The sequence below is a fragment of the Macrobrachium rosenbergii genome, chromosome 10 (assembly GCF_040412425.1).
Source record: "Macrobrachium rosenbergii isolate ZJJX-2024 chromosome 10, ASM4041242v1, whole genome shotgun sequence".
NCBI lineage: Eukaryota > Metazoa > Arthropoda > Malacostraca > Decapoda > Palaemonidae > Macrobrachium > Macrobrachium rosenbergii.
This window is the reverse complement of record NC_089750.1, coordinates 3,994,137-4,014,436: the sequence shown is the minus strand read 5'-3', so window position 1 is coordinate 4,014,436 and position 20,300 is coordinate 3,994,137. Positions and strand designations below refer to the sequence as shown.

General features: G+C 35.2%; 1 protein-coding gene across 1 annotated transcript in view; it reads left to right on the top strand.

Moving 5' to 3' along the window:
* Window positions 1-20,300, top strand: part of LOC136842437 (serine-rich adhesin for platelets-like) — a 78,790-nt gene that overhangs the window by 34,537 nt on the left and 23,953 nt on the right. Inside the window, 4 exon segments of the mRNA XM_067109771.1 lie at window positions 211-498; window positions 7,737-7,967; window positions 11,930-12,278; window positions 14,484-14,586. Coding sequence (XP_066965872.1) covers window positions 211-498; window positions 7,737-7,967; window positions 11,930-12,278; window positions 14,484-14,586 — 971 coding nt within the window.

Sequence of the window (20,300 nt, the reverse complement as noted above, 5' to 3'; positions counted from 1 at the left end):
TATATATATATATATATATATATATATATATATAATTAATTTTTAATGTCTTCTTCCCCTACTAGAATACTATCCAATAATGTCCTTCCCTCCTTCCCTACAGGAATATTACTAATTCATAAGTCTTCTTCCCCTACAGGAATATTATCCAATAGTATGCCTCCTTCCCTACAGGAACATTACTAACTCATACGTCTTCTTCCCCTACAGGAAATCCCAGGGGCGAACCAACACCGGGAGGCGGAGAAGGCGGGCTACCTGACGAAGCTGAGCGGGCGCAGCTTCCCCTACATCGCGCAGTGGAAGCGGCGCTACTGCGTGCTCTGCAAAGGGCGCCTCTACTACTACGAGCGGGAGGACAGCAAGTCCGGCGAGAAGAGCAACGGCGTCATCAACCTCGAGTACTTCGACCAGGTGGCCGAGGCGGGACCCAAGGACTGTAAGAAGGCCACCAATGTCTTCGTCATCACCTCGCAGGACAGGAGCTTCTTCGACCCTGTGAGTCACGAAGGGACGCCATTTTTTTTTTTTTTTTTTTTTTTTTTTTTTATTCTTCTCCTTCTTCTGCTAGTTCCTCGCTGGGTGAGCGGGTTTCGTTCTCAGCTACCACTCTGTTGGTCGTGGGTTCGAATCTCCGACCGGCCAGTGAAGAACAAGAGGAATTTGTTTCTGGTGATAGAAATTCATTTCTCGCTATAATGTGGTTCGGATTCCACAATAAGCTGTAGGTCCCGTTGCTAGGTAACCAGTTGGTTCTTAGCCACGTAAAAATAAATCTAATCCTTCGGGCCAGCCCTCTCTAGGAGAGCTGTTAATAAGCTCAGTGGTCTGGTTAAACTAAGATATACTTAACTTCTTCTGCTTCTTCTTCTTCTTTTTTCTTCTTCTTCTTCTTCTTGAGCTTCTTCGACCCTGTGAGTCACTGGAGGACCCTTTTTTTTTTTTTTTTTTTTTGCCTTCTTCTTCTTCTTCTTATTTCAGTATGATATTAGCACATCGTAAGACCCTATCTTCTTTAGTTTGTTGACCTTATTGTTAAACAATCATTTTTGTTTTCCATTTCGTTATATCCTTGTAATGCAAGAACTTGAGGACCCTGTGATTCAGGGGTTCTTTCGTTTGTAGTGCGCTTGCGCGCCTTGTAACCAACGAGGTTTTGCGTGTATTTGTTACCTTAACTCTATTTAAATGTCAAATCATTTCTCGTTCACCATTTTATATAAATAACCAATAACGACCAAGTATCGTAGCAAAAGTCACAACCGAATAATACTATGAATCCCAATTTCGATTAAAAACAAGTAAAAAATGCGCCGAAGTTTCTTCGGCGCAGTCGAGTTTTCTGTACATCGTATGATGAAGGCCACCAAAAACAGATCTATCTTTCGGTGGTCTCAGTATGAGGCTGTATGAGCTCGCGACCCATGAAACTTTAACCACGGCCCCGTGGTGGCCTGGCCAGACGCACGATTATGGCTAAGTTTAACCTTAAATAAAATAAAAACTACTGAGGCTAGAGGGCTGCAGTTTGGTATGTTTGATGATTGGAGGGTGGATGATCAACTTACCAATTTGCAGCTCTCTAGCCTCAGCAGTTTTTAAGATCTGGGGGCGGAACGGAAAAGTACGTACAGGGAAAAGTGTGGACGGACAGACAAAGCCGGCACAATTTCAGAAAACTAATAAAAATTGGTGATAGGCTTCGATGAAACCCGTAAGCAGGAAGAGAATGTCAGAGTATACGACCAGTCAGTCCAGTGATTTTTTTTTTTTACTTTTACAGGCGCTGTTTAGTTATTATTTATTTCCATGAGATTGCTAGAAAACCTTGACATGATAATGTGGACAGCAATGACCATGGTAATGTTAGAAGAAATGACTCATTTTACTTGTAGTATAATGATAGTAGAAATAGGAGCGTCAGTAGTTCTACTTATAGTAAATGTTCTGCATGAATATATGGTTTATATGTAGAACATGGAAAAGAGTGTATACAATGTCGTGCAGGTGGGATAATCAGAGAAATTTACTGAGATAATGCATTACAGGTGAGGTAATCTGAGAAATGTACATAGCTAATGCAACAGAGGTGAGATAAACCGAGAAATTTACCGAGGTGATGCATCACGGGTGAGATAATCTGAGAAATTTACCGGGATAATTACCGGTGAGCTTGTAAGGATGGTATAGAGTGACGTACTGGCTGGGTGTTGACTGGTTTATTGGTGGTACCTTACTGAATGAGTGTGCATGTTGTTGTTGTTTTAGATTTAGCTGGCCTTGTGCCAGCACGGGCTCTTGCTTCTAGAGCAGCCCGTAACTCTATGTTGATGATGAGTCTGGGAGATGGGTAGGTTAATGAAAACTTTATTATGATACATGAAAGTGATTGAATGTACAGAATCTTCGAAGTTGTTATTGGTTGGTGCGAGCCGCAAAGTAGCATCTACGCACAGACGGGGCAAAACAGAGGTAATGTTTCGGACATCTGTGATGGCGATTGTGAGAGACATAATAAACGTACAGTGATGAAACATATATCAATGGAAAGGCCAGGAAATTCCACATATGGACGGTTGCATGAGATTCGAGACAGACTAATGAATGCAATGCAGTAGCATAATATATGTGAAAAGTGGCGAGACGTTTGGCGTCTTCACAAACAGAAACACGTACAGTTTGATGCAGAAGATTCGGAGGAACATTATGGGTACATGATTAGAATGCTCGCATGGCGATGCAAGTAGTGGTGATTGTACATAAATCGAAACAGACGAAAATATTGTATGGGAGAAGGAAGTTGCGTTTCTTGAGAGAGAGATAACGGGATGACTCACACACACGCGTGCTCGAAAGAGCCGCGATCGGCACGACGAGGTCTCCTACAATCTAATCTGAGAAACTTACCGAGACAATGCAATACAGGTGAGAGAATCTGAGAAATTTAAAGAGATAATGCATTACGGGTGAGATAATCTGAGAAATTATCGAGATAAAACACTACAGGTGAGATAATCTGAAAATTTTACCAAGATGATGCATTACAGGTGAGCTCATCAGAAATCTACCGAGATTTCTCATTGTCTCGGTAAATTTCTCAGATTATCTCACCTGGACTGCATTATTTATACCCTTTTCTATATTATTTAGCAAAAAAAATAGTTGATTATTATTATTATTATTATTATTATTATTATTATTATTATTGCAAATCTTCTTCACAATTGAATATGTTTATAAAATACAAAATCCACATTTATGTAAAGTAATGTATTTACAAATGATAAAATAAATTCCAGGAGCTTGAGAGCCTGCTCAGCTCCCTTCTTATTATTATTATTATTATTATTATTATTATTATTATTATTATTATTATTATTATTATTATATATTTGTGCCGCACTCCACAAGTACATTTTCTTTTAATATTTGTTTACCCGTTTTCTTTCAACTTGGCTTGATGAGAGGGGTAACAGCGTGATTACGTCAGCCGATCACCCGTCCTCCAGAATCTAATCGGTGTGGGATGACAATAATATTATTAATAATGATTATAAATAGAGAGGAGGAAATAACAAAAGTAATGATGACAATGAGACCGATAATGAAGAGAAAAGGAACAGCACCAGGATGAGTAATTGTTAGAATTAAGATCTGGAGAAGGATTGCTTTGAAAGGTGGGACAACGACGATTCTTGTGAGAGAGAGAGAGAGAGAGAGAGAGAGAGGCTGGCTTACTCTGTGAACAAAATAAATTAGGAAAGAGAAAAGAACCACCTGAAAGATTGAACAAAGGTGATTTTTGAGAGAGAGAGAGAGACTGGATTACTTTGTGGAAACTCGTTATTATGTTATTATAAAAGAAGAAAACCAATAATACAGTATTATTAATAACGAGAACAGCCTTAATAACAACAAGTACAACAACAACAGTAATAAAAATAATAATAATCATATGAATATTAATATCAGCAAGGAAAAACAGCGGATATTAAAACTGTCTGATCTTCGTCCCCCAACACAATCTTCCCTCGTAAATGGCCTGATGTCATCCCCTCCGAGATATATATAATCTCTCTCCGAATTTTATCTCATTAGGAGGCGAGAGAGACCGCCCCCCCCCACCCCAACCATCCTAATTCCCCATTAATCTCCTCCCGAATTCAGAGGTGGCCCTGGTGCATAAATCCGGGTTATGTATCACGGGAACTACACTGTGTTAATTACAACCCTGAGATAGTTTTTTTTTTTTTAGGTTTTCCGAAAAATATGACTTTTTGTATTCGGTTGTGGATTTTGATGTTTATATAAGGGGTATGGTTTATTTTGTTGTAAAATTTCTCTGATAATTGAGTAGCCTTTTATATTTTTTTGTCTATGTTTTTGCAATTATTTGTTTGTTTTTGATAATAATAATTGTTTATTTATTCTAAAGGCGGCCGAGATACGAAGTGCTTCATTTATTTTTCGATAAATTTGAGGCGTAATATTTATGATCTTGTTTCAGTTAATGTTATTCTCTCTCTCGCTCTCTCTCTCTCTCTCTCTCTCTCTCTCTCTCTCTCTCTCTCTCTCTCTCTCTCTCTCTCTCTCAATAATTGTCATTCTTCCCTCTGTTAACTTATTCCTTCCACAGATTAATCCTCTCTCTCTCTCTCTCTCTCTCTCTCTCTCTCTCTCTCTCTCTCTCTCTCTCTCTCTCTCTCTCTGTGAAAAATCGCCTTTTTATCGAATCTTTCAGGACAGTCCCTCTCTCCTGATAAAAATCCTCTCTCTCTCTCTCTCTCTCTCTCTCTCTCTCTCTCTCTCTCTCTCTCTCTCTCTCTCTCTCTCATAACACCACAACATCCAGGCGAATTAGATGTTGTCGCTCCCTCTCCCGATCAGAAGGGCGAAGCCTTAAATCAGGGCGGGAGGGTTCTTTTCATTTGGGACCAAATCTCCCTTTTTTTTTTTTTTTTTTTTTTTTTTTTTTTTTTTTTGCGCCCCCCGATGACAGTGTCAACATCTCTCCCCTCCTCTCCTCGTGATGCTTCTGTTGTTGTTGATTTTTTTGTGGTTGTTGGTCTTGCTGTTGTTGTTTGTCCTTAAATGATGATCTAGTCTCGTGATGTTGTTCCTTTGTACTTGTTTTCTTCATGTTTACTCGCCTTCTTCGAGCCCGGGCTTGCTAAGGGCACTGGGGTTTGTGTGTTTTAATTAAAAACTTGGTTCAGAGACGGAACTTGGAAGTTGTTTTTTAATTATTTTAAATCTTTGATAAAATGTGGGTATTTATTAACTTGACTAATTTCACTTTCGACTTTTACAGATCGTAGGTACACTGAATAAAGGCTTATATATATATATATATATATATATATATATATATATATATATATATATATATATATATAGATATATATATATATATAGATATGTATGTATATATATATATATATATATATATATATATATGTATATATATACATATACATCAGTGGGCATATATATATATATATATATATATATATATATATATATATATATATATATATATATATATATATATATATATATATATATACATATATACATATACACATATACACGTACGTCAGAACTAAACCTCTATTTCCTATATCTCATTATTATTATTATTATTATTATTATTATTATTATTATTATTATTATTATTATTATTATTATTATTATTATTACCTGCATATTTCGAACCTCAATTTAGTCATGACATTCTCGAACAGACATTTTTCACCTCCCATGCGAACCAAAATAACAGCATTTGATAAAAAGAAAATAAACAAAAAAAATTGGAGTAACGGTTTGTAAATCATTCCGATATATCAGGGTGCTCGCTGATGGAAATATTTTCCGAATAAACTCTCACATTTTCACGTCATTTCCGTCGGTCTATTTAAAGGCTTCGTTTTTTTTATTGCGCGCCGTTTCCGGAAATCAACATTTTTAATTCTGGTTATTTTTTTCGCAGGTTTCATGAGAGAGAGAGAAGGAAGGAAATTAAAATATTATATTCTGGTTATTTTTTCTGAGAGAGAGAGAGAGAGAGAGAGAGAGAGAGAGAGAGAGAGAGAGAGAAGGAAATTAAAATATTTAATTTGGTTTATTTTGTTTGAGAGAGAGAGAGAGAGAGAGAGAGAGAGAGAGAGAGAGAGAGAGAGAGAGAGAGAGAGAGAAAAGGAAATAAAAATATTTAATTCTGTATTTTTTGAAGGTTTGAGAGAGAGAGAGAGAGAGAGAGAGAGAGAGAGAGAGAGAGAGAGAGAGAGAGAGAGAGAGAAAGGAAATCAAAATATTTAATTCTGTATTTTTTGAAGGTTTGAGAGAGAGAGAGAGAGAGAGAGAGAGAGAGAGAGAGAGAGAGAGAGAGAGAGAGAGAGAGAGAGAGAGAAGGAAATCAAAATATTTAATTCTGGTTTTTTTTTGAAGGTTTGAGAGAGAGAGAGAGAGAAGGAAATTAAAATATTTAATTTGGTTATTTTTTCCGTGAGAGAGAGAGAGAGAGAGAGAGAGAGAGAGAGAGAGAGAGAGAGAGAGAGAGAGAGAGAGATAAGCAAATTAAAATATTTAATTCTAGTTATTTTTTGCAAGTTTGAGAGAGGGAGAGGTATTTTATTTTATTATTTTTTTCTTTTGAAAAATCAACCTTTAAAAAAAATGCTGTTTTTCGTAGACTGAAATGTGAACTATTATGATTTTTTATTCCATTTATGTGGTTCACCTCTAACGTCGTCCGTCTGTTGGTTTTCCTAAAAATTTTAATAGTATTTACTGTTAAATATCTCTTAGAGTATTTGTTTCTATAAAAGGTTGCTATTTTTAATTGCTACTTAAGCAAAATTATATTGTGAATTGATTATTCCAAACTACTGGTATTCGTTCGGTTGGTGTTCAGTAAATACCGAAAAATTGTTTTCACAAATAGGATATTTTAGAGTGATGTCACGAAATGATTCACATTCGAGTCCTCCAAGATTAAATATATATATATATATATATATATATATATATATATATATATATATATATATATATATATATATATATATTTTATATATATAAATATTTATATATATATATATATTTAATAAATCTTTTTTAATTTTCCATTTATATAAACATTTATATATACATTTACATATTTGAATAAATTCTTCTTTCTAGCCAAAATTACAATGATAATTTATCTCTACTCCAGCAACTGTCTTGGTTTGCTGCTCGAACTAGACCTATAGAATCTTTAATTTGTCTGTAAGAATTTTTTAACATGTTTTATACCCATCTCTCCTTCACCGTAGAAGAATAACTTCACCACCTTTGTCTGTAATTTTTGTTTTATTTTTTTAACATATTTTATCGTCCTTTTTCTTGGCTTTAATGTCAGCATAAGTCGTGTATTTCCGATGAAGTATTCTAAGAACAAAAATGATTATAGAATCAGTAATTTATCTGTAATTTTTGTTAATTTTTTAACATATTTTATCTCTTCTTCTTACCATTAGTGTCAGCATAGGTCTTGTATTTCCGATGAAGTATTCTAAAAACAAAAATGAATGTAGAATCTGTAATTTGTCTGTAATTTTTTTTTAACATATTTTATCGTCCTTTTTCGTAGCTCTAGTGTCAGCCTAGGTTATGTATTTCCAGTGAAGTATTCTAAGAACAAAAACTAATAAAGAAACTATAATTTTTATAACTTATTTTCTCACACCTCGCAGGGTCGGCACCTGTTTTCAGCAGACACCCTGCCTGACATGAAAGATTGGGTGAGGAAGCTTCAGTCCGCCTTGGAACAGACACGGAACAACAACCGGCCCACCACAGCGACTTCTGCTTCGCCTTCGACCAAGAAAGACGGGGGGAAGAAACCCAAAGAACCAGCGACGACGACGACGACGACCCCGGAGACCAACTCCCAGAATAACACCAAAGAGAGAAAGAAGAAGAAGGTGGGTGTAAACAAAACGGCTGTGGTAAGAGGGAGCCATTTGTTCTGGAGACGTTCAGCTTTTTGCCTCTCGCCAAATGGTTACTTTAGTTCAGTGCCATGTAGATTTGCTGTCTTCTCCTGTATTTGGTTGGCTCTAAGGACAAACCAGAGTTAATACTCGGTGCCTTAATCGTCCTTTAGCTGCAGATTTTAGAATAAAGTCCCTCTTGCATTTTCCCGAGATGTAACCGAGCACCGGGACCTTTCCCTGAAAAAAGCGGGACGCCATATCCTGAAAACTAACCATAGAATTTTCTTGAAAATAATCTCATTATGTTTCACACACCCAAAGTACTGTTTAGGTATTTACCTAACGCAACCTAGGGGCATGGCAAAAAAAACGGAGACTGGTGCAATACTACCATGCAACACAGGAATTTGCGTCCGGCCGGTTCAAAAAACTTCATTTTAACTGTTGAATGTAAGGTGACTCCTTTTGCAGGATAAGGTTAGCTCTTTAACATACCTGCACAGAGGGCTCATCAGCAGCGTGTCGAACCCCTACACACACACACGCTGTCCCATCTTCATTTATACTTATATTTTGTTGGTTCTATCTAATATCATTCATCATTTTTTACGTTCGTATTTTAACACTGAATTTTACTAGTACAGTATGTCATCATTCACCTATTCAATATCAATCATATCATTAATTCATATATTTCACCTTCATTACGGCGCTGAATAATCCTGATGGGTTCCGGCGCTTGGTCGTCAAGACCTGAATTTCATAATCAATCAATCAATCCTTCATCTTGCACGCCTTTTCTCGCTTCTTGGATATTGAGACCCTTCTTGAGATTTAAGAAACCTTCCTTCCATTTCAGTACAACATCCTGCCCGCGTATCATTCCTCAAAACGCTTCTAAATTATACAGTCTTTTCACCAACCCATTGTCTTCCATTCTTCCCACATGACCAAAACATCTCTAAGCACAGTGAATGACCTACACTAATCATGTTGTCACTTTCGCATATTTATTATGTTATATTTTTGTTTATGTTACCATTGGAACGCTTTGGTTTCTTTTCCGTCTGCGGTAGCCTAAACATTTTCGTATTTCTGTTCCGTATTCACGCTCTGATTCCGTATAGAATGTCTACATACAGTCCAAATGTGCCTTTTAAAGAACGTACTCTTCCAAATCCTTTGCAGACACCTAGCTACCTTCCTTGTTTCGACAGATGTGTGGTCCACCTCTTCTGATTAAATAAATGTTGGGATTTGGTAAAACTCTCGCTGTTTGTAAGCCCAGTTATTTTTTCCCACAATCAACACGATGCTCAGGATTTCATTATTATTATTATTTATTATTATTATTATTATTATTATTATTATTATTATTATTATTATTATTATTATTATTATTATTGCTGTTGTTGTTGTTATTGGTAATAAGCCTATCTCAAACACAGCAAAATATTCTTTTATATACTTTTCAGTTAACATCTTAAATATACCAATATATTAAGAAAAATTATATTTCATATCAAGATATTATTAAATGAATTCAAGGACTGGGAGTTCGTTCAGTCAGGGATCACTCATAGTCTCGTAAAACAAACTTGTAATGAACTAATTATAGAGAATTGGCCGACCGTTAAATAAGTTGCTATTTGAATTAGCCGTCCTCTTTCAAAATGACGTAATGAAATGTGGTGTGTGGTTTCCGTAGAGTTTGTAAACCTAATTATCCATTATGCATTTTGAATACATTTTAACTGAACAAGATTCGTATAACATATTGCTTTCCAACACGTGTATGTGGTTCAAAAGGAATATTTGTCTGCAGTTATGATTTTTGCATTCGATGTAAACATTATGAAATTTTAAATGTTTTCAGTGAAGTTACGAGAGTTCATAGTTAGGCAGATTTCATTATATTATATTATTATTATAATTATTATTATTATTATTATTATTATTATTATTATTATTATAGAGTATTATTATTATTATTTTATTATGCCAGTCGTTTTATTATTATTATTATTATTATTATTATTATTATTATTATTATTATTATTATTATTATTGTAAATTAAAAATCCACAATTACAGCAATAAATTGTGTTATTTGTAAAAGACAAAAGCAAAGACTTTCTAACACTTGAACGATGTTCTTCCTCAGTGTTTACGTAAACAGTGGATTTGTAATTTACAACAATTTAATCACGACAATGTGAATTTCTTTTTTTTTCTTCTTCTTCTTTTCTTCTTCTTCTTATTATTATTATTATTATTATTATTCTTCTTCTTTTTATTATTATGATTATTATTATTATTATTATTATTATTATTATTATTATTATTATTATTATTACTCAGTTATTACGTAAACTGTGAGTTTTTAATTTACAACAATTTAATCACGACTGTGTCAATTTATTATTATTATTATTATTATTATTATTATTATTATTATTACTACTCAGTTTTACGTAAACTGCGGATTTTTAAGTTACAGCTTAATCACGACACTGTGAATTTCTTCATCTTCTTATTATTATTATTACTTTATTATTATTATTATTATTATTATTATTATTATTATTATTATTATTATTATTATTATAACGTAAACTGTGAATTTTTAATTTACAACAATTTAATCACGACTGTTAATTTATTATTATTATTATTATTATTATTATTATTATTATTATTATTATTATTATTAGACTGCTCATTATACTTGGACTGCTTGACATGATAAATGGCTCCCGCGCATTAGTCGAGAAGTTTAATTAGTCTGTGTTCAAAGATCATTAATATCATCTTAAATGGGTTGTAGTATGAGATTCGTCCCCTGCACAGTAATATTAGCGATAATAATAGTAATTATAGTAATGGTAATTATAACGACTCATTTCATAATACTATAATGTTATTGCTGGAGCTAAACATATTTTAATTTTAGTGATATCCATAATTTATAGTTTGGTCATCAACATTACTGTTGGGACTGACAGAGAAAATAATAACACTCTCTCTCTCTCTCTCTCTCTCTCTCTCTCTCTCTCTCTCTCTCTCTCTCTCTCTCTCTCTCTCTGTGTGTATATATGTGTATGTATATATATATATAAATATATATATACATATATATATATATATATATATATATATATATATATATACATACTGTATATATATGTATATATATACAGTATATAAAATTATATACAATATATATATAGATATATATAATATACCTATATATATATATATATATAGAGAGAGAGAGAGAGAGAGAGAGAGAGAGAGAGAGAGAGAGAGAGAGAGAGAGAGAGAGAAAGCGTTCATACTCATTTTTTGAGCAAACCCACATGCCTACCAATACTGTCTGCTGATAAATATTGAATCCCCTCTGCCTCCAATATTCTTACGTTGCACTATATTTTATGACGCGCTGTCAGGAGTGTGCATATTTAAACGACAGTTTTACGGCGCATAACATTTTATAACATGCCACAGTATTTCAGAAATGAATTGGAGCGCTGTCGTGGATGGGCGTATTTAGAAGACATTTCTACAAAGCTTGGCGTTTTATGACATTCTATTGTAGACATAAATTGACGCGCTGTCATAAATATATATATATATATATTTAAACGACAGTTTTTACCAAGAATAGAATTTTATGCTATGCTACAGTATTTTAGACATGAATGCTGCCATGAATATGCATATTTAAACATTTGTACATAGCATGACATGCTACATTATTCTAGACATGAATTGATAGATAGCTTAGCATTTTATGACATGCTATTTTAGACGTCAATTGACAAGCTGTCGGTTTACAAAGCAGAACATTTTATGTCATTCTGTTAAATACTTCGATTTTCAAACAGCTGTTTTGCCTAACCCTTGAAAAGAACCTGACACCTGTCCCTAAAAAATGTGACGTTTTACAGGACCCTCATCGACCACGAAAGTCCTCGAAGGTCGCCGACGTCCCAGACGGTCACCAAAAGCCGGAGCCCGCTTCTGCAGCGCCTCCGTCAGCGACGCAGGCCAGGGAGTCCGAACTCCCCAAGATAACTGCATCACCGATCGGAATCCAGCTTCCAGGAATGACGTCAGTGCCAAGGGGGGGCGTGGCCCTCCCCGGGTTGTCCCCCACCAGGAAGGAGCCTCTTCCCGCCCCGGAGGACAAGAAGGAGGCGGCCACCTCCGAGGCCAACCCGCAGACTGACGGAGGACTCCCCGTGGCTGGGCCGACGTTGGCTTGCGTCACCAAGGAGAGGAACAAAGGACCTCAAGGTAATTCTTCAGGAGGAGGTTGCGCATGCGTGCGTCCCTCTGAGCAGTGTTTTTGGAGAATTATTGTTTTCCGTTTTTTTTTTTTTATTTTAGGTTTTGCATTGGCCATTTGCCTCGTTTTTTTTTTTATTTCACCATTAATTGAGACTTCATCTCATAATGATGTTCCCCTCCTTCTATTCGCTACTTGGTTATTTTTTTGTTTTTGTTTACCTATATACTTTATTTTATATATATACTGTATATATGTACACATACAGTACACCTCAGTTTAATGGTCCTCGACTTTACACACTTCTGTACTGACCAGCTACATAATTATTTATTAGTTTATATGTTTCGCAATAACCAATTTAGATGTCAAACAATTTTAAACAGGTCTCTTAAATTGAACGCTAAGTGTAAAGTACAAGTTAGTTTAGATTAGGAAATATATGTTGTTGCTGTTTGTTGTAAGACATCTAGAAAAACTAAGTGCTGGCTGTAATAAAAGGTCTTTGTTTCTTAACAGACTTTGTTACTTAACAGGCTTTGTTACTTAACAGACTTTGTTGCTTAACAGACTGTTACTTAACAGACTTTGTTACGTAATAGACTGTGTTACTTAATAGACTGTGTTACTTAACAGACTTTGTTACTTAACAGTCTTTGTTACTTAACAGACTTTGTTACTTAACAGACTGTTACTTATCAGACTTTGTTACCTAACTGTCTTTGTTACTTAACAGACTTTGTTACTTAACAGACATTGTACTCAAGTCTTTGTTACTTAACAGTCTTTGCTATTTAACAGACTTTGTTACTTAAGAGTCTTTGTTACTAAACAGTCTTTGTTACTTAACACTTTGTTACTTAAGTCTTTTTACTTAACAGACTTTGTTACTTAACAGTCTTTGTTACTTAACAGACTTTGTTACTTAACAGTCTTTGTTACTTAACAGACATTGTACTCAAGTCTTTGTTACTTAACAGTCTTTGCTATTTAACAGACTTTATTACTTAAGAGTCTTTGTTACTAAACAGTCTTTGTTACTTAACAGTCTTTTTACTGAACAGACTTTTACTTAACAGTCTTTGTTACTTAACAGACTTTGTTACTTAACAGACTTTTTACTTAAGTCTTTGTTACTTAACAGACTTTGTCACTTAACAGTCTTTGTTGCTTAACAGATTTTGTTACTTAACTGTCTTTGTTACTTGACAGTCTTTGTTACTAAACAGACTTTGTTAGTAACAGTCTTTGTTACCTCACAGACTTTGTTACTTCACAGACTTTGTTACTTAAAAGTCTTTGTTACTAAACAGACTTTGTTACTTAATAGTCTTTGTTACTAAACAGACTTTATTACCTAACAGTCTTTGTTACCCAGCTGAAAACCAGACCTCCAGTTGTGGTGCTATTGTAGATATTTCCTGTAGGTAACATTAAGATATGCTTTTATTAATTAATTCTAACAGTCTTGCCTTTCCGTTTGTGAAGTTTAATATCATGCAGTTCTCCAGGAGTCTTGTTCCAGCTGCAGTCATTTTCCTAGCCATGTAATCAGATGTTGGAACTTTTAAGTTCAGCTGGATGCAGCTGTTTTCTTCTTTAGCTTACTTACAAGACTCTTTTTCATAAGTGCATTGTTTTTGTATGTTTTCCATTCTGTTGGGGCCCTTGGACTCGTGCATTCAGGTTTTCCAGCTGGGACTGCAGGTTGGCAGATAATAATAATAATAATAATAATAATAATAATAATAATAATAATAATAATAATAATAATAATAATAATAGATGATAATAGTAATAATAACAGTTGAAGTACAAAAACAATTGTGAGAACACAATTCAAAGATGAAACAACTTGTTTTGGCTATAGTAATTTGTGAATAAAGGAAGATTCTCAGTTGAAGTGTTCAATAAAAGGTCATGAGAGTGATCGTTAAACTGTAAGATAAATAATGCAAATAACTTCAAAGTGCTCAAAGTAAGGTAGGATAGTGGTCACAAATACCATAGGCGACCCTGAGGATGTAATTTTCTTATAGGCCACCATGTTTTTTAGTTGGTAATAGGTTATGCAGTATTGTAAAGAAAAATAATTCCTGCAATCACTTACACAAGACTGTCTAGATTGTATTTGTCAAGAGCATTATTCGCGCATAACTTCAAGTTTTAAATTGTGAATGCAGCATTCCTCATGCCCTTTTGTGTGTTTACAGGACGCCGGGCTCCTCAGAATCGCCGGAGCCACGCAGCCTCAGCCCTGAAGAAGCGCGCCAGCTCTTTGTCAGCCCTCGAACACCAAGAACTCAACGACAACAGGTCAGAGTCTAGTCAGGGCACCAAAGACTCGGATAGACTTTCCAAAACAACCGAGAACGATTTAGAAGCGGTTGAGGAGGAGGAGGACGATCCATCAATGGACGAGAGTTTTGAGGACATTGACAAGGACCTCTTCTTTAAAAGAGAGATCACTGAGGTCGTGGCAAACGACGCGCGCAGTGACAAATTGTCTGGCGAGGAGGACAAGGAGGCCACGAAAAAGGAGGCCAAGCGTTCCTCTGTGGCGAAAGAAGTGGCTGGGAACAAAGAGAACAACGTGTCTAGGTCTCGTTCCAGGCACAGCTCTCTCTTTGGGAACAGGCTTTCTAGGTTTAGGGAAACGATGATGACCTTCAAGCGCAGTCGCTTTCAGAGCAAAGAGCCTGGTTTGACTGCCGAACACCCTGATGAGGTTAACGCAAGGCCGAGATGGGGTTGTAGCATTTTGTAATGAAAGGCTTTTTTTTTTTTTTTTTTTTTTTTTTTTAATACAAATTTAAGGTGCCTAGCTTTTTTTGAAAAGCATACTCAAGTAATAGTGTATATAGATACTCCACTTTAAGTTAGGGACAGAGTGAAACAGCATGTATAAATCATTAGAAATTTTTATATATATATATATATTTTGATGGAAGACTTATTTTAAAAGGAATAACTTCTACTTCACTACTTTTTCTGGGATGTTTATGAAAGGAAAGCATGAAGTTTAAGATTTCTAGAATACCTGTGTGGTGCTGAGGAAGGATATATTGAGGAGAGTCCATGCCATTTGCTATTTCTTTGACTTACAGACTCTTTAACTTCTGCAGTATGTTTTCATCAGTTCCTTAAATAACCAATCTGTTGAGCATACAGCATAGTCAGATAGGCTCTCCTAAGGATTAGAAATTAATGGTGTCCATATTCAGCATTATAAGAGTAGTGAAGTGTTGGGTACTAATGCAGTTACCGGTGCATCCAACCCCACACTTCTGTGCAAGATATGTGTACTTTTGAAGATGGAATTTTTTGACTGCTGGATAGAAGTTATTATGTATGCAGTTTTGGATAGTATCTCCCCTGCACAAAATACAGTAAAAATTGATGATAATGATACAACAAGTATCATGAAAGTTGCAAAGCTCCATCGTCATTTTAAGAGCATGGTGTATTTGTCCATTGTTGTCTGAAAACAGGGAAGTAATCTGTAGCCTCACCGATACTGTCCCCACGTGGTAAGTCTTATGCAAGTACCAGGTGATTACCATGATGTGCCTTAGCCCAATCTGCTTGGGAACTCAATTAAACGTCCATGACCCAACGTCGGTGATTGTTCCGTACAGTGTATGCGTGCTGTATTGCGCATTTTTATACAGTACTCTATCATGCTTTTGTTGTTCACCAGTACCTGGAGCACCGTGCCGTGCTTCACGGTAGGAAAGAGCCACAGTGGCTTTTTTGTGCTGAATTGTCACTGTAAATACTGTATCTTAGTTTGTTATTGGTGATTCACATGCATCGTGTGTCAAATAATTTCTGTCACATGAAGAAAGCTGAGGATAAGAGCCAGAGCCTCACTTGACTCCAGAATTTCATGATTTGCCCTGTAAACCTTTGAGGCATGCCAATTCGTTGGTGAAATTGACAGATTGTCTGCGGATTTTGCTGCGGATAATGAAGTTCATTGTGTCTTACTCTTTTCACAAATTTCACATCGTTGGGAGGGGTATGCATCATTTCCTTTCTGGTCGAGGAAATGGAAGCAGCATGTTATACCTAAGGTGTGTTCTTGATCTCCATAGACTTAGACAAAGCTTTGCAAAAACAGGGTGCAAATTCTCAAGTGAATGTACTTCATTCATATCTGTTTACTGAAATCTGATTGGGTTTCCTTCTATGTGCTCTTAACTTTTCTGTCATCCCTTCTGTGTGCATTGTTTGAGGAAATCAATGCAAATAACGTTCTGCTGGGACATGTATAAAAGCCTTTGTGTCTTGTAGAATAAGCAGTTTTTCCTGCCCTCGTATTGGCTGTGGTTTTATCACAAAAAAAAATATTCAGAGGCATTATGAAAAGGGAATTTGTGGTAATACAAATGGTTCCTGCCCCACTGGGTAAGAAGTTGTTGTAAACAGTCTCCTATTATTCTTCCAATATAAGTATCTGAGATTTACTCTTTCAGCATAGTCATAGCTCAATGAATCACCACTGTGTATTAAACATAGGTTGATATTAGTGCAGTGCCCTTAAAGGAAGGATGCCTGCTGCAGTAGATCTCAGTGTGTCGAATTTCCATCCAAGAAACATTTTGAGGTTTCTTTGAAATGAGGCCCATCTTAAATCAGTGTTTCATTTTTGAAAGGAATAAATAAGTTAGTAGAGAAACACAAAGATAAATTGTATAATGTCATTGAGGAAAAGACATGTTCATGTGCTTCAGTACTGGGAACTCACAGTAGATATATTTTTAAAAGATGACAGGTGATTTGCAAACAGCTTTTGGAAACCATACTTATTTCAAGGTACAGTGTCATACTTCTCATGATATATGGCTGTATTGTTTTATAAGAGTATATGTACCGTAAAAGTATTGTGCTGGGTAATGCTATCTTATAAGCAGAGGTTTGACTTTAAAGTATTTTTTAAACTGTGCATCAGCTTGGGAAGAGTTGCCATTCTTAAGTCTAATAAAATGGTTATTGAAGATTCACTGAATCTGAAAAGAAGTATGAAAGTACAGGATGGTGGCACCAAAATGTCTTGATATTTAAGGCTGAAAGGGCTGTTTAATTCCATTCCTATCATCAAGAGCTTTGTTAGGGACAAGGAATACTAAAGAATTTAAAAGTTAAATTTTTTGATGTGTAATCATATTGACTTGCATATCCCAAGCTTTGTTTTGTTGTATATCATGTACAATCTTAGTTTTCAAAACTACTTTGGATGAGATGGTTTTTGGTGCTAAAGTTTCTTTGCCCCAATTTTCACCAATGGCATAAGACCAAGCCCTTCAGACTTAACATATGAAAGTCTAGAGGTCCTTCAGAATTCTGATGGGTGCACTAAAGAACAATTGAGAGAGGTTCCTCAGACTGGCATCCAGCACGGCACAAGACCTCCTCCTTGACTCAGGAGAAGTCATAGATTAAGAGAAGTATGGTACATGAATGTGAAGTCATTATGCCTTATCTTATTAGTGATTAAGGTCAGATGTGTAGTGTAGTTGTGTCAGAGGGAAAGTGGGAGGGAAATACGGTATAAAAGATAAAATTGCAGTGTACTGTATCATGATAACAGATAAGAAGCCAACCTTAAGAAAAGAAGACTCAGATTTTTACGTTTCAGTTTTATTTTTATCAGTGCAAAGTTTTTACCAACCTGATGTTCTAAGTCATTTAATCTAGTCCCATATTAGGAAGTAATGTTTTGGTCAGGTAGAGGATCAAATCCTTCCATACCTGTCATTGTTCTTGAAACTGCCTGGCTCATTATAAGCTTTATGAGAAAGAGAATTCATTGTAGGTGTGTTTTAATGGAGACATTTCCAGTTATCATTCTTATGAAATGATTTTCAAAATGTTCCATTAGTTGCTGTAGTTACAGTTCCAGGTATTTTGAAATTTATGTACAGTCATATATATATATATATATATATATATATATATATATATATATATATATATATAGCATAATTTCATAATTTCACACATACATACCTCTTTACAAAAGATTTTTTAAATACAGTATCAGAGCATTGTGTATTAGGGGACATTACATGTTTAGAATGCAGAGAAATTTATTTGATGCCGTAGTTACTTCAGGTGCCTTTTTAAGAAAATCAGTAGGCTAACACCCGTGTCTATGCTAATAAACTTAACACTAAAGTTTGCCTTACTTTTGAGTATATAACAAACTCTCTTTGGTGCTGTTATGTATAAGAGTGTTCTCACCCCACTTCCAGTTCAGTTCAAGATCAAGGAGAATGGTCTTTGTATTTCAGTAATTGTTTGTGATGCTTTCTAAGAGAAGTAGGTTACAAAATCTTTCTGACGTAAGTTGGGCTTGGCTGCAGTGAGTCAGTATGTGTAAGTAACAGTAAAGTAGCCAAGTAAGTAGAGGAACTCGTATCATGAATGGTTGACATCATATAAATTAATCAGTGTTAAGTTGCAGTATTCAGGGAACTTTCTTAATTCTTCTGGGTTTTGGGTATTGTAGCCGCTGGAGTATGTTTGAGCAGGAGTACCTGTGAATAGTTCTGTAGTTGAGTACAGTGAGCAACAAATATAGTATAAACATGGCATTCACAGTTGATCAAGATATTCCTAAGATTTACGTCAACAGGTGCCATTTATCTTGTACAGATTCCATGTAGGATTCTTGTTTTTGCAGAAATGTCTAGTAGTTGACATCAACAAACACTACTTTTGAATTTTTCTCCTTTCACAGAAATTTGCATTCCTTCTTTGGCATAGTAAATGTTCTGTTCAAGGTAATTGATTTTGATACTCAGAACTAGCGAGTTTTAGGGAAGTTTAGAGATTTAGTTTTTTTGTGATATTATCTTTTCTTGCAGTTCTGTTCTTCATGTTGTTTGGCCTCCCTCTTACCATTTGTCATATTACTCCATGTTACAAATTCAGAGTGCCCTCATATTACTCTGTAGGCCAAGAAACTGATCTTGGACTTGCAGTTCAGGTGTTTTGGGTGTGAATTATTCGTCCTTTTGAAAGGAAAGGTGTGTGGCAATTTTGATCTTGCCAGCTTACAGTGATTTTGCTACCAGCCTTTTTTATTCCTCCAGGAGAAAAGGAAAGGTCATTTTCTGTTGTTCCATTTCTGCTTCTTAATCCTTTGATAATCAAGGTAACGTCTTGGAAAAATCGAATCGTAATAAAATGTTTGTAAAGATTAAGCCAGAATTCGAGAATCTAAAAAGTTAATCGTTGGATAGTTTTTACGTTGCAGGTTACCTGACTCGTGAAAACTGCGAAAAGTCTCGCCAGTGAAGGTTGAGATGGGTTTTAGTTTAAAATTTGGAGATGTCTGTCTTCAGATTTGTAGATTAATTGACTGGTAAATAATGCTTTAACGTTTTGCTGTTTCCTTATGCTGAATTCCTTAACTCTGTCTATAGTAGGTTTAAAGAGAAAATGGAACATTATCACAGTCAAGGCTCCTCTTGAACTATTGTTCTTGTTACTTCCTGAACTCGAAAATTATATAATACTTTTTAAGTTCCATGTGTGATTGATGAATTATTTATAATTCAGTGAGTGTTTAAAAAGGGACATTATTTTGCATTTTAAGTGAGGATGTTCCAACAAATGGGAACCTGTGCAAGTGTGAGGCCAGCTCAATTTAAAAAACAAAAATCAAGGAAGTATTTTCTTTCTGAAAAGAAAGCTGTTCACAACTTTGGTAGTTGTATTTTTTCTATGTTTCTCAATACTGTATGTCCATGCATTTTATCCAATCATTCAGAACATCCTGAATACAGTACCAAGTTAGTGGAGTACTTTTACAGTACAGTATATTGAAATTTGTTAGTGACTGTAAGGTATGTTGCAGTTCTTCATCAACAGTTCTCTCAAAATGCATTTTTATTGTTTCCTGTCTTCGTGTAAACAGTATTGAAAAAAAATTCACTGTGACGTGAAAAGAAACTTTTTTCCATCTTCCATCTCCTCTGAGCTGATGAATGCTACTTGTGTCTTGTGTACAGTAGTTGTAT